Here is a 14,641-nt window from a genome sequence, read left to right on the forward strand (position 1 = left end):
TATCCACTTATTGGATACATCCTTTAAGAATAATATAGTGCCCTTCTGTATCTCTAATTATAGTCTTTAGTTTAAAATCTAATCTGTCTGATATGAGAATTGCTACCCCAGCTTTCTTTTAAGGTCCATTGGCATGAAAGATGGTTTTCCATCCCTTTACTTTCAGTCTGGATGTATCTTTAGGTTCAAAATGAGTCTCTTGTAGGCAGTAAATGGATGGGTCATGTCTTTTTATCGAATCTGCAACCCTGTGGTGTTTTATGGGAGCATTTAGGCCATTTACATTGAGAGTGATTATTGAGAGATATGATTTTAATGATGTCATGTTGCCTGTAAAGTCTTTGTTTCTATAGATTGTAACTTTCTGTTCTGTATCACTCTTGGGGCCTTTTTGGTTTTATAGAACCCAGCTTAATATCTCCTGTAGGGCTGGTTTCGTGGTTACGAAATTGGTCAGTGACTGGCCAGGTCTGGAAGGTCTTTATCTCTCCATCAATTCTGAATGACAGCCTTGCTGGATAAAGGATCCTTGGCTGCATGTTTTTCTCTGAAAGAGCTTTAAAAATGCCCCCCCAACCCTTTCTCTCATTCCAGGTCTGTGTAGACAGGTCTGACGTAATCCTGATACTTTTGCCTTGGTTCACGAGAAATTTCTTTGCCCTGGCCGCTTTCAATACTGTATCCTTGGATCTAATATTTGCGAATTGCACTATGACGTGATGTGGCGTAGGTTTGTCATGGTTGAGCTTGGGAGGGGTCCTCTCTGCCTCTTGGACATGAATGCTTGTTTCCTTTGCTAGATTAGGGAAGTTTTCAGCTACAATTTGTTCAAATATTTCTTCTAGACCTCTGTTTTTCTCCACCCCCTCGGGGATGCCAGTGATTCTGACATTGGAACGTTTCATTGAGTCAGTAATCTCCTGTAACCTACATTCTTGAGATTGGATTTTTTTGAGCCAACTTTCTGTTTTAGCTTTCTCTTCTACCATCCCGTCCTCCAATTCACTGATTCATTCTTCTGCCTCATTTACCCTGGCCATCCCAGCGTCTAGTTTTGGCTGCATTTGATTCATAGAATTTTTAATTTCTGCCAGACTCGCTCTCATTTCTGCCCTTAGAGATTCTGTATTCTCGTTAATATTTTCGTTAATACTTTTTTCAAGTCTACACATCATCTTGACCATTGTTACTCTGAATTCCATTTCTGATAATTTGGTTATATCCATATCCATCCGTTCTGTGGCAGAGGCCACAGACTCATTGTCTTTTCTTTGCTGGGGGGGATTTCTCCTTCTCGTCATTCTGATGAGGAGAGGTTGTGAGGTTGTCCAGAGCCCAAATTTTTGACCAGGACCCAGGCAGTGTGCACTTGTTTTATAGGACCTTACGGATGTGGGCTTTTGATTTTTCAGCCTGCCTTCTGGGGGAGGGGCCTGCTGCGCTGATACTCACGCAACCCTCTTTGGGTAGAGTCTCCCGGTCCCCTGCGAGGGGGGATGGGGATGGACACAATGTGAGCCAATATTTCCAGGCTTTTGTTCTCTGGCAGCTTTCCCTGGTGGTTTGTTGTGACTCTTCTGAGAGTCAGAGCAGCAGTGGCCGAATCCCAGCCTCTGTCTCAGAACAGAGAGATTGCAGTCTGCTCTCCACTGAGCTCTTCTGGCCACTTTAACTCTGTTTCTGTTGGTGCTGCTAAACCCTGCAGCGTCCTGGGATGTGTGCCCCACAGCCGGCGTCCCAGCCCTCACTTCCAGGGCCGGCATGTCTCTGTCCTTTGTGTTTCCAACACTGCCAGCCACCACTGCCAGCCACCCCCGCGCACTGTGGAGCTCCGGTTTTCAGACTGGTTGCACGCGTTCCCAGGCTCACGGTCTCAGTCTCCTCTCTCGCAGGTGCCAGTGCCGGTCCGTGAGTCTGCCTGCTCCCCAGTGCAGGTGGCTACCGCTTCCTGGTGCCCAAACCGGAGGCTTCCTCCTCCTTCCGTTTATCTTCCGATATCTGTGCGCAAATTCACGGCTCCCCGATTCGTACCTCAATACTCAGCACTGGAGATGTTCATTTGTATAGGTCCAGGTGTATCTTCCTACATGTCAGGCTGATTCCGTGGGTGTTCAGAATGGCCTGGTACCTCAACAATATCTAGTTTTCTAATCCACAACCAGGGATTTATTGTGGTCTTTTAAAATTTCTCCCAGTATTTTTTGTATTTTTAATTGTACAGGGTTTACACATATTTTGTTAAATTCAACCCTGTGTTTTTAAAAATTTTATTCCACTTTAACAGATATTGTTTTAACATTATTTTCCAAATAGTTGCTCTACATAAAATATAATTTGTTTCCATATTGACCTTATATCATGTGACCTTGTTAAATTTACCCATTAGTTCTATATGGTTTTTGGGTAGTTTGTTTATTTGTTTGTTTTATAAATTCAGTTTATACAATTGTATCTTCATTAATAAAAGTGAGTTCCAGGGCACCTGGGTGGCTCAGTCAATAAGCGTCTGCCTTCAGCTCAGGTCATGATCCCAGGGTTCTAGGATCAAGCCTCACATCACATCGGGCTCCCTGCTCAGCAAGAAGCCTGCTTCTCCCTCTCACATCCCCCTGCTTCTGTTCCCTCTCTTGCTGTCTGTCAAATAAGTAAATAAAATCTTTAAAGAAAAATAAAAAAGCAAAATAAAAGTGAGTTTCATTTTTTCCTGTCCAGTCTCTATACCTTTCTTTTTCTTGGCCTATTGCATGTCTAAGACCACAGGTATAATGATAAATAGGAGTGGGGAAGCAGACTCCCTTGCCCTGCTCTCAGTCATACAGAAAATGTTTGGTGTTTTACCATTATTGTGATATTATCTGTAGGTTTTTCATGCATGCCCTCTGAAGTTGAGAAAATATCCTTTTGTTAGTTAGTTAGCTGACAGTTTTAATCATGAATGAGGGTTAAATATTGTCAAATAGTTTTGCTGCATCCATTAAGGCAATTACAGAATTTTTCTTTTCTTTCTTTCTTTTTTTTTTAGAATTTTTCTCCTCTATTCTGTAAATGTAGTGAATAACATTGATATTTATTTATCTGTTTATTTATTTATTTATTTATTTTAAATTTTATTTATTTATTTGACAGAGAGCAAGAAAGCAGGAGCAGGGGGTGAGGAGGGGAGGCAGAAGCAGACTTCCTGCTGAGCAGGGAGCCTGATGTGGGGCTCAATCTAGGGACCAGTATCATGGCCTGAGCCAAAGGCAAACGCTTAACAACTGAGCCACCCGGTTGCCCCACATTGATTTCTTTTTAATTTTTAGTTTTAAATTGTCATACAATGCAAGTGACTTTATTTTAGTATATAGTTTTATGAATTTCAACATATGTAGAGATTCCTGCAATTGCCACCACAATCAGAATACAGAACAACTCCACCTCCCCAAACCTCCCTTGTGCTATTTATAGTCATACCTTCCTCCAACCAGAACTCCCACCAGCCAGGGATCTATTTTCTGTCATTGTCATTTTGTCTCTTCCAGAATGTCATATAAATGGAATCATACAGTGTGTAAGCTTTTGCACCTGACTTCCTTCACACAGCATAGTATCTTTGAGGTTGCTCCAAGTTTTTGACTGTATCAAGAGTTCACACCTCTTGTTGCTGAGTAGTATTCTGTGGTATAGATGTGCCACCATTTGTTTATTCACTGTTTGAGTGGAATCTAGGTTGTTTCCAGTTTTTCACTATTACAAATAAAGCTGCCAAGAGCATTAGTTAGTATACAGAATTTTGTGTAAACATAGGCTTTCATTTTTCCAATGCCACCCAGGAGTGGGATTGCCGGGTTACATAGTAAGTAAATGTTTAAATTTACAGGAAACTGCCAAACTATCTTCCAGACTGTACAATTACATTTCTACCAACAATGAGAGTTCCAATTGCTTCGTATCCTCAACTAGCACTTAATATAGTCAGTTATTTTTTAACCATCAAGATGGGTGTGTAGTGGTATCTCATGAGTTTTAATGTACATTTCTTTACTAGATAATGATCTTAAACAGTAAACAATAATATTATCTTTCTATGCTCTTTGATAAAGTATTTTTATCAAGTCCTTTGCTCTTTTAAAAATTGGTGGTTGTTTTTCTTGTTGACTTTTGAGATTCCTTTATATACTAGTCCCTTACTGAATATGTGATTTGCAAATATTTTCTTCCAGACTTTGCCTTGTTTTTTCACTCTTTTGAAAGTGTCTTTCATAGATCAAAAGATTTTTATTTTGGTGAAGTCCTACCTGTGCTTTATGGCTGTTGCTTTTGGTGTGAATTCTAAGAACTCTGCCTCACTGCAGGACACGAAGATTTTCCTACATTTTCTTCTAAAAGGTTGACAGATTAAATTTTATATTAAAATCTATGATCCATTTTGAGTTAATTTTTGTAGAAGGTGTAAGGATTATTAAGTCAAAGTTCACTTTTTTTGTGTAAGGATGTTTAAAAGTTAAAACACCATTTGTTGAAATAGATTTCTCCACTGAATTGGTTTTGCAACTTCATCAAAGATCATATGGTGATATTTGTATATGTCAATTTGACTCTATTGTTTCACTGATCTGTGCGTTTTTCCCTTTGCCAGTACTGTACTGTCTTTATTACTGTAGCTTTGTAATAAATCTTCAAATAGGGTAGTTTAATTTTCTTTCTCTTCATTTTTCTTTTTTTAAAAATTAAATTTTATTTAAATTTAGTTAATTAACATATAATGTATTATTACTTTCAGAGGTAGAGTTCAGTGAATTATCAATTGTTTATAACACCCAGTGCTCATTACATCATGTGCCTTCCTTAATGCCCATCACCCAGTTACCCCATCCTCCCACTCCCTCTCCTCCAGCAACCCTCAGTTTGTTTCCTATAGTTGAGTCTCTTATGGTTTGTGTCCCTGTCTGATTTCATCTTATTTCATATTTTTCTACCTTCCCCTATGATCCTTTGTTTTGTTTCTTAAATTCTATATATGAGAGAAATCATATGATAATTGTCTTTCACTGATTGAGTTATTTCACTTAGCATAATACCCTATAGTTCCATGCACATCTTTGCATTACTATCATGGACATTGCTGTTATAAACATTGGGGTGTGTGTGCCCCTTTGGATCACTGTATTTGTATCCTTCAGGTAAATATCTAGTACTGCAATTGCTGGAGCATAGGGTAGCTCTATTTTTAACTTCTTGAGCAACCTCCATACTATCTTCCAGAGTGGCGGTACCAGCTTGCATTCCCACCAGCAGTGTAAGAGGGTTCCCCTTTATCCACATCCTTGCCAACATATTGTTCCTTATCTTGTTAATTTGAGCCATTCAAACTGGTGTAAGGTGGTATCTCATTGTAGTTTTGATTTGTATTTCCCTGATGACACATTATGTGGAGCATTTTTCCATGTGTCTGTTGGCCGTTTGTATGTCTTCTTTGGAGAAGTGTCTGTTCATGTCTTCTACCCATGTCTTCACTGGATTGTTTGTTTTTTGGATGTTGAGTTTGAGAAGTTCCTTATAGATCTTGGATACCAACCCTTTACCTGTTATGTCACTTGCAAATATCTTCTCTCATTCCATAGGTTGCCTTTTAGTTTTGTTGACTGTTTCCCTTGCCGTGCAGAAGCTTTTTAAATTGATGAAATTCCAGTTGTTCATTTTTGCTTTTGTTTTCCTTGCCTTTAGAGACATGTCTTGCAAGAAGTTGCTGTGACTGAGGTCGAAGAGGTTACTGTCTGTGTTCCCCTCTAGGATTTTAATGGATTCCTGCCTCATATTTAGGTCTTTCATCCATTTTGAGTTTATGTTTCTATATGGTGTAAGAGAATGGTCAAGTTTCATTCTTCTGCACGTAGCTGTCCAATTTTCCCAGCACCATTTATTGAAGAGACTATCTTTTTCCCATTGGATTTTCTTTCCTGCTTTGTCAAAGATGAGTTGACCATAGAGTTTAACTTTTTAAAAACAGATTTACTAATTTTATTTTAGAAAGAGTGGGAGTGGGAGTGGGAGGAGGGGCAGAGAGAATCCTCAAGCAGACTCCCCACGGAGCATGGAGCCTGATGCAGAGCTCAATCCTAGGACCCTGAGATCATGACCTGAGCCAAAACCAAGAGTCAGCCACTCACTTGACTGAGCTGCCTAGGTGCCCCTATGTTTAACTTTTTGAGGAACTTCCATACTGTTTTCCAGAGTGGCTGCACCAGTTTGCATTCCCACCAACAGTCTTTCTGCACATACTCACCAATATCTGTTGTTTTCTGATGTGTTAATTTTAGCCATTCTGACTGGGAGACACCCCTGTCTTAAGAAAGGTACATTCAAAAAGTCTTGTCTGCAACTGAACTCGGTGGATAAAATTTGCTCCTATTCTAGGGATGATTAACAATGAAAAACACCTGTCCCAAGAAATGAGAGAGAAGGAAACTACAGAAGCTCAATCCTGGAAAAGTTTTGGTAGCAAGACTAGAGCACCTGCTTCTGATAGAACAAGATCGTGGGAGAAATAGAGGTGGGGAAGGATTGAAAGCTTCTGTAAGTGGTTTTGTCCCATTCCTGAGGACTCCACCCTCATGACCTGATGAACTTCCACAGGCCCCACCTCCTACTACCATCACCCTGGGGTTTAAGATTTCAACGCATGAATTTTGCAGGGACACAAACATTCAATCCACAGCACCCCCCCATCAAGATACACAAGTTTCCTGTCACTCAGGAAATTTCCCTCCATTCCTCCATTGCCACAGCAGGAAACTACTGATTTAAATTGTAGTCTCAGGGGCACCTGGGTGGCTCAGTCTGTTAAGCATCTGCCTTCTGCTCAGGTCATGATCTCAGGGTCCTGGGATTAAGGCCCGAGTCTGGCTCCCCGCGCAGCACAGAGTCTTCTTCTTCCTCTCCCTCTGCCCCTCCTCCCCACTTGTGTTCTCTCCCGCATGCTCTGCTCTCTCTGTCTCTCAAAAAGTAAATAAAAAGCCTTAAAACAAATGCTAGTCTCCTAAATTAAGCCCATTCTAGACTATTCCAGAATCGATTCAAAATAAATCCTGTATTAAGTTCCTTAGGTCTGATTCTTTCTGTCATCATCATATGTGTAAGATAAATCCATGTTCTTACACAGATCACAAGTTAGTTCTGATTTAAGAGGAATTATTCCACTGGATGAATATGCCAGTTTGTTTATTCATTCATCTGTTAAGTGCTGGTTGTTTATTCCCAGTTTGTGGAATAAATTCATGAATCCCGCTGCACTGGACATTCATATACTAGTCGTTGTGGGTAGTTTCCTAGGGCCAGGATCGCTGGGACATAAGGAATATACAAGGTTAACTTTATAAGAAACGATTGCTACAGACGCTAATTATTCTACTCATGACCTCTATTTCCTCTTTCTTCCCACCAATAATCCCAAGTGCACTCAATTGTTGTAAAGTATGAGAGAATCTAATTCTCGCCTCAGAATTCCTTGAAGATCCAGTGGAAAAAAGACAGTCTCTTCAATAAATGGTGCTGGGAAAATTGGACAGCTACATGCAAAAGAATGAAACCTGACCACTCTCTCACACCATACACAAAGATAAACTCCAAATGGATGAAAGACCTCAATGTGAGACAGGAATCCATCAAAACCTAGAGGAGAGCATAGGCAGCAACCTCTACGACATTGGCCACAGCAACCTTTTTCATGACACATCTCCAAAGGCAAGAGAAACAAAAGAAAAAATGAACTTGTGGGACTTCATCAAGATAAAAAGCTTCTGCACAGCCAAGGAAACAGTCAAAAAAACTAAGAGGCAGCCCACAGAATGGGAGAATATAGTTGCAAATGACACTAGAGATAAAAGACTGGTATCCAAGATCTACAAAGAACTTCTCAAACTCAATACACGAGAAACAAATAAACAAATCAAAAAATGGGCAGAAGATATGAACAGACACTTTTCCAATGAAGACATACAAATGGCTAACAGACACATGAAAAAATGTTCAAATCATCAGGGAAATTCAAATCAAAACCACACTGAGATACCACCTTACGCCAGTTAGAATGGCAAAAATTGACAAGGCAAGAAATAACAATTGTTGGAGAGGATGTGGAGAAAGGCGATCCCTCCTACATTCTTGGTGGGAGTGCAAGTTGGTACAGCCACTCTGGAAAACAGTGTGGAGGTCCCTTAAGAAGTTAAAAATTGAGCTACCCTATGATCCAGCCATTGCACTACTGGGTATTTACCCCAAGAATACAGACGTAGTGAAGAGAAGGGCCATATGACCCCAATGTTCATAACAGCATTGTCCGCAATAGCTAAGTCGTGGAGGGAGCCGAGATGCCCTTCAACAGATGACTGGATTAAGAAGATGTGGTCCATATATACAATGGAATATTACTCAGCTATCAAAAAGAACGATTTCTCAACATTTGCTACAACATGGACGGCACTAGAGGAGATAATGCTAAGCGAAATAAGTCAAGCAGAGAAAGACAATTATCATATGGTTTCACTCATTTATGGAACATAAGAACTAGGAAGATCGGTAGGAGAAGAAAGGGATAAAGAAAGGGGGGGTAATCAGAAGGGGGAATGAAGCATGAGAGGCTATGGACTCTGAGAAACAAACTGAGGGCTTCAGAGGGGAGGGGGGTGGGGGAATGGGATAGGCTGGTGATGGGTAGTAAGGAGGGCACGTATTGCATGGTGCACTGGGTGTTATACGCAACTAATGAGTCATGGAACTTTACATCAAAAACCAGGGATGTACTGTATGGTGACTAACATAATATAATAAAAAAATATTATTATAAAAAAAAAGAAAACAGATGGCAGTTCCTCAACAACTAAAAATAGAATTACCATATGACCCAGCAATTCCTCTTCTGGGTGTCTACCCACGGGAATTAAAAACAGGAATTCAAAGAGATATTTACCCATCCATGTTCATAGTATCATTATCCATGATAGCCAAAAGGTATGTGCCGATCCAGAGATGAACAGATAATGGACTATATATTATTCAGCCTTAAAGAAGAAGGACATTCTGACACCTGCCACAACATGGATGAACCTTGAAAACATTATGCTCAGTGCAAAAGCCATTCTCAAAGGACCAATACCACTTATCTGAGGTCCCTAGAGGAGTCAAAATCACAGAGACAGAACGTAGATGGTGGGAGCCAGGGGCTGAGGCAAGGCGTGGGACGGTAGTGTTTCATGGCAACAGAGTCTCAGCTTTGCAAGATGAAAAGAGTTCTGGAAATGGATGGTGGGGACGGTCATACAACAGTGGGAATGTACCTAATACCATGATGCTGTACACTCAAAGTGGTTAAAATGGTAAATTTTATGTTATGTGTGTTTTACCATAATTAAAAAACAGTAACAATAAAAAAAAAAAAACAATTTCTTGAAGAAGCTTCCACTCTCCTCTCCATCCTCTGTTTTAATTGCCGTTGATACCTTATGCCATTTAGGGTTGAGAAAGAACAGTCCTTCCCTCACTGAAAATACCACCAGATGCACTTATTCTTTCGCTGTCTGAGAGACCATAGGACCTTTTGGCCCACGTATACACACTACTGTTCCCAATTCCTCCCATTTTTTTCTCTTCCCTAGGTCCCCTGTGCTAGGATGCCCAACTCACTGAGCACAGCCTCCCCTGATGAGCACACCATTATTAGGTAATAACTCCCCACCCCCTCCCTGGGAAGGCTGTGACCCCAGTCCCTCTCTGCTCTCCGCAGGACCCCACTGCTAGAAAAGTTGCTGTTTGGGGGATCATCTAACCTACCTCCCACCCAACTGCATCTTCTGTGGTCACAAGCTCCTTCACTCATGGGGCCAGCCTGGGCCCGGGCCCACTTGACAGGTGATCACTGGCTGCCACTGCTCTGGCTACTCCTGTCCCCAGCCTGCTGCTCCCATGCCCTCCCAAGATGGCGCTTCACTTCCTCTGAGGTTGTGATCCCCAGGAAGGTGTCCCACAGGGTGGGTGGAACTGAGAGACAAGGCCAGCTCTCCTATAAGATTCACTTCAGGGGCCAAAGACATGTGCTTCACATGAAAATCAAGAAGAACCTGCTGCCCAGACATTTTCCTGTTATCACCGAGAATGATCAGGGCGCCATGCAGGATGACTATCCCTTTGTCCCTCGAGACTGCTACTACTACTGCTACCTGGAAGGGGTTCCTGGCTCCATGGGCACACTGGACACCTGCTACGGGGGTCTGCACGGCATGCTGCAGGTGGATGACTTCACTTATGAAATAAAACCACTGGAGGCTTCTTCCGAATTTGAGCATGTGGTTTCTCTGCTTGTGTCAGAAAGAAGATCGTCAGAGGCTGAAAGGTGTACGATTGAAGAGCAAGATACAAATCAAGAATACGAAGAGGCAGTCCTTGCCGGAACTCCTAGAGCAGCCCCTGTGTATTTGTGGTGGCCACATAAGAAATACTTAAAAATCCACTACACAGTTTCTCACTCATTATTTCTGTTGAACACTAATATCACACGTATAGTAGAGAATGTAGTGATTTTCAACAACATAATACATACCATCTACAAACCAACTCTCTTAGATGTCAACATACGTGTTTTGTGCATATGGGATAGAGTAGACATGATGGATTATGAGGAATACATACGAATTCAAGACTTGCTGTCTTATTTTGGTGTGTGGAAATACTGGGGTTGGTATGAATCTATTCCTCATGATACTTCAATGCTTCTTACAGGACATAAGCTCTATGGGACCTCATATTATGGCCAATACAATGGAGTGTGCAACCCCAACTGGGGCGTGTCGTATGTATATATGGCAAGATATCACATATTTTGGTGTGCGTCTGTTGCAGCACATGCCCTAGCTCATAATATGGGCATCGAGCATGATAAACCCGGTTGTCAATGCTTTCGAAGAAAGCACTGCGTCATGGCTCCTGAGCCTGATTTCTTGGATATGCTGAGCAATTGTACCTACGACAGAATACATCACAAGCTCACTATCTGGGATCCTTGTTTGAGCATACCACATGTACCGTACACCAATTATCCTTATGTAACTGGTCGTTGTGGTGACCTGACTGTAGATCAGAAGGAAGAATGTGACTGTGGCTCCTTAAAACAGTGCTCTACAGATAAGTGTTGCAAGAGCAATTGTATCCTCTCCCTTGGCAGTGATTGCAATGGAGGACCCTGCTGTGTTAACTGCAAATATGCTCAACCCGGATTGCTTTGCAGAGATATGCTTGGTATTTGTGATCTCCCAGAATACTGTGATGGGAGATCACATAATTGTCCTAATGACTTTTACACCCAGGATGGAACCCCATGTTCAGCACTGGCTGTCTGCGTGAGAGGAAACTGCAGTGATCGTGATATGCAGTGCCAATCCCTCTTTGGCTACCAAATAAAAGATGCAGCACCAGTATGCTATGAAAAATTGAATGTAATAGGTGACCGATTTGGGAACTGTGGGGTGAAGTTGATACGAGGAGGAGGAAAACCTGTGAAATGTGAAGTTGATGATGTTCTTTGTGGATTGCTGCACTGTCGTGATGTCGAAGAAATTCCTGGTGGAGGTGACCACACTACGTTTCGTCATATAATAGTACGTGATGTTAAGGAAGAGTTATGCTTTGGATACGATGCACACCATGGGACAGATCTGCCAGAAATGGGGCTTGTCGTGGATGGAGCCACATGTGGCCCAGGAAGATACTGTTTTCAACAGAATTGTACTTTTGTTCAAGACCTGGGGTTTGACTGCGATGTCAAGACATGTAATTTCCGAGGGGTGTGTAACAACAAGAAACATTGTCACTGTATGAGAGGTTGGAAACCCCCATCTTGTGAAGAGAGGGGAGCAGGTGGTAGTATAGATAGTGGCCCTCCACCTGACAGAGAATATGGCCTTCGAGCCAAAATAATTGGTAATATTAACCATGCATTACTTCTACTGATTATTCGCATACTTGCTTTAGTGACTTCAGGCATCACTGGTGTCTTTCTTCGTTTAGGAATGAAGGCAGAAGAAGAGGCTAACAAAGCAGAATGACCTCCACGCGAGTAAATACTGACTGGAATGCGCCAGAAGGAGAAAATCGTATTGGCATGTACTGGGAGAAATGACGAGAATCACTCCAATGATTACATAATCCTAAAGCTACTCTGAGGTTGTCACCCTAAAATAAAATCACTTGCCAATTTAACTTGAGGTCTGCGGGGTTAAATTTATGTAACATTTCCTGTCTAGTCATAGTCTTCCTATTCCTATAGATGAAAGTAGAGACTCTTCAATACATTAAGATGTGGATTCCGGTGTTTTACAGATGCCCGTGGAGCAAATCTTGTTTGCACTGGGATGCACTTGTTTTAACCGGTTATTGGACCACTTCCCAATTGGTTATATACTAGATTTCTGTTACTTATTCATTTTGTTGCTCCTGGTAAACAAATAGCATTCAAAGGGACAGTTGGAAGATACGGTAGGACAGTAAGAACTTTTCCGTCAAGGCCCAGGGGTGCAAACAGATCTACCGCCTGCCAAGTAGCACTCTTGAACAAGGTCTTAGGCCGTGAGAGTTTCAAGGTCCATGCTACACTGGGAGATGAAATGCACTTGGCCAGGATTTTGTATCGATCCAAAGAAAGCACCCAGGAAGGGCCTGGAACATGTGATGCACTTAATACGTGCCGTTACTCATTATTACTCTTGGGCTATGCTAAACCTGAGGTATTCCAGTAGAAAGAGTTTGGCGTGGTGTGTTTATTAGAAATGAAACCGTCACAGGAGGAGCCGTGGATCACTGACTGATACATCATTGCTTAAGGCCTCTGATTACTGAAGTCGCAGTAACTCACATTTAAAATCTTAGGACTTGCCTGAGCACAGCCTGTCAGTCAAGTACTGGGTGGAACTGACTGTCTGATACATGTACAGAGAAAAAATTTACACAAAAGGAAACCGGAAGCAGTCGCTTCAGATATCGTGCAAGAGAAGGAGAAGAGGGTCTCATAAGGGGCATGTGGTACATTCGTGCTGTGTAAATGCCTCAGACCTCAGATCCAATTCCTTTCGGAAAATACGCAGTACAGGTGAGAATAGCGCCAAAGGGACGGGGAAAGACACGGCAAGACAGACTCAACAAGGGTGCCACTCTGTGCCGTTGTAATCTGTCTGTCTTTTCTGGAGCTCTCTTACCTTCTTGTCCAGGGGGCGTATGTGGTAGAGTAGTCTGGATCTTCATCCACGACAGATCTGAGCCCCTGTTTACTACGCCCTTGTCAAACCTGTGTTCCTGCATTTGCACTCAGCACCAGTATCTACCGTCCACCAATGAATAAATCACGGGGAGAAAAGGCACAGCATGGGGAATCTAGTCAATGATGTTGTGATAGCGCTGTGTGGTGACAGATGGTAGCTGCAGTTGTGGGGAGCACGGGGGTGCCGGATGGAGAAGTTCGATCACCCTAGTGTACACCTGAAAGTAATGTAACCTAGTGTGTCGACTGTCTCAAATACAGAAAACATTTTAAACCACATTAAGATACCACTACATAGCCACTGGGATGGAAAAAAAAGGTGTTAAGACTGACAAAACCAAGGGCTGATGAGAATATGCAGCAACTTAAGTCTCATCTATGGCCGGTGGGGATGGAAAACTATAGAGTTCTTTGGAAAACATTTTGGTTGTTTCTTTTTCTTTTTTTTACTTGCTTAAAAGATTTTAATTTATTTTTGAGAGAGAGCATGAGTGGGGTGTGGGGGCAGAGGGAGAAGCAGATCCCTTCAGCCCCCATTGAGAAGGGAGCCCCATGTGGGGCTCAATCCAGGGACTGAGGAATCATGACCTGAGCCAAAGGCAGACACTTAACAGACTGAGCCACCCAGGTGCCCCCAGTTTGGTGTTTCTTTTTTCTCTTTTGTTCAGAAGTCACCATATAGTACATCATTAATTTTTGATGTAGTGTTCAGGATTCAATAGTTGCGTATAACACCCTGTGCTCATCACAACACATGCCCTCCTTAATACCCATCACCTGGCTACCCTATCCACCCAGCCCCCTCCCTTCTGAGACCCCCAGTCTGCTTCCCAAAGTTGAGAGTCCCTGATGGTTTGTCTCCCTCTCTGATTCCCCCCCCTTCAATTTTCCCTCCTTGCCCCTACAGTCTTCTGTGCTCTTCCTTATGTTCTTAGCAAAATCCCCTCCAGTTCCATCCACGTCGATGCAAATGGTGGGTATTCATCCTTTCTGATGGCTGAGTAATATTCCATTATATATATGAACCACATCTTCTTTATGCATTCACCTGTTGAAGGGCATCTCATCTCCTTCCACAGTTTGGCTATTGTGGACATTGCTGCTATGAACATTGGGGTGCAGGTGCCCCTTCTTTTCACTACATCTGTGTCTTTGGGGTAAATACCCAGTAGTGCAATTGCTGGGTCTTAGAATAGCTCTCTTTTTAACATCTTGAGGAACCTCCATACTGTTTTCCAGAGTGGCTGCACCAGCTTGCATTCTCACCAACAGTGTGAGAGGCTTTCCCTTTCTCTGCATCGTCCCCAACATTTGTTGTTTCCTGACTTGTCAATTTTAGCCATTCTGACTGGTGTGCGG

The 14,641-nt window shown here is 42.2% G+C and overlaps 1 protein-coding gene across 1 annotated transcript; it reads left to right on the forward strand.

The window, feature by feature from the left end:
- Positions 1–9,851: 9,851 nt before the first annotated feature.
- On the forward strand, positions 9,852–12,074 carry LOC103674233 (disintegrin and metalloproteinase domain-containing protein 20-like). The gene has a single exon (XM_008703121.2). The coding sequence runs from the start codon at positions 9,852–9,854 to the stop codon at positions 12,072–12,074; it is 2,223 nt and encodes a 740-aa protein (XP_008701343.2).
- The last annotated feature ends 2,567 nt before the right edge of the window (positions 12,075–14,641 follow it).

Source organism: Ursus maritimus, unplaced genomic scaffold (assembly GCF_017311325.1).
Source record: "Ursus maritimus isolate PB19 unplaced genomic scaffold, ASM1731132v1 scaffold_25, whole genome shotgun sequence".
NCBI lineage: Eukaryota > Metazoa > Chordata > Mammalia > Carnivora > Ursidae > Ursus > Ursus maritimus.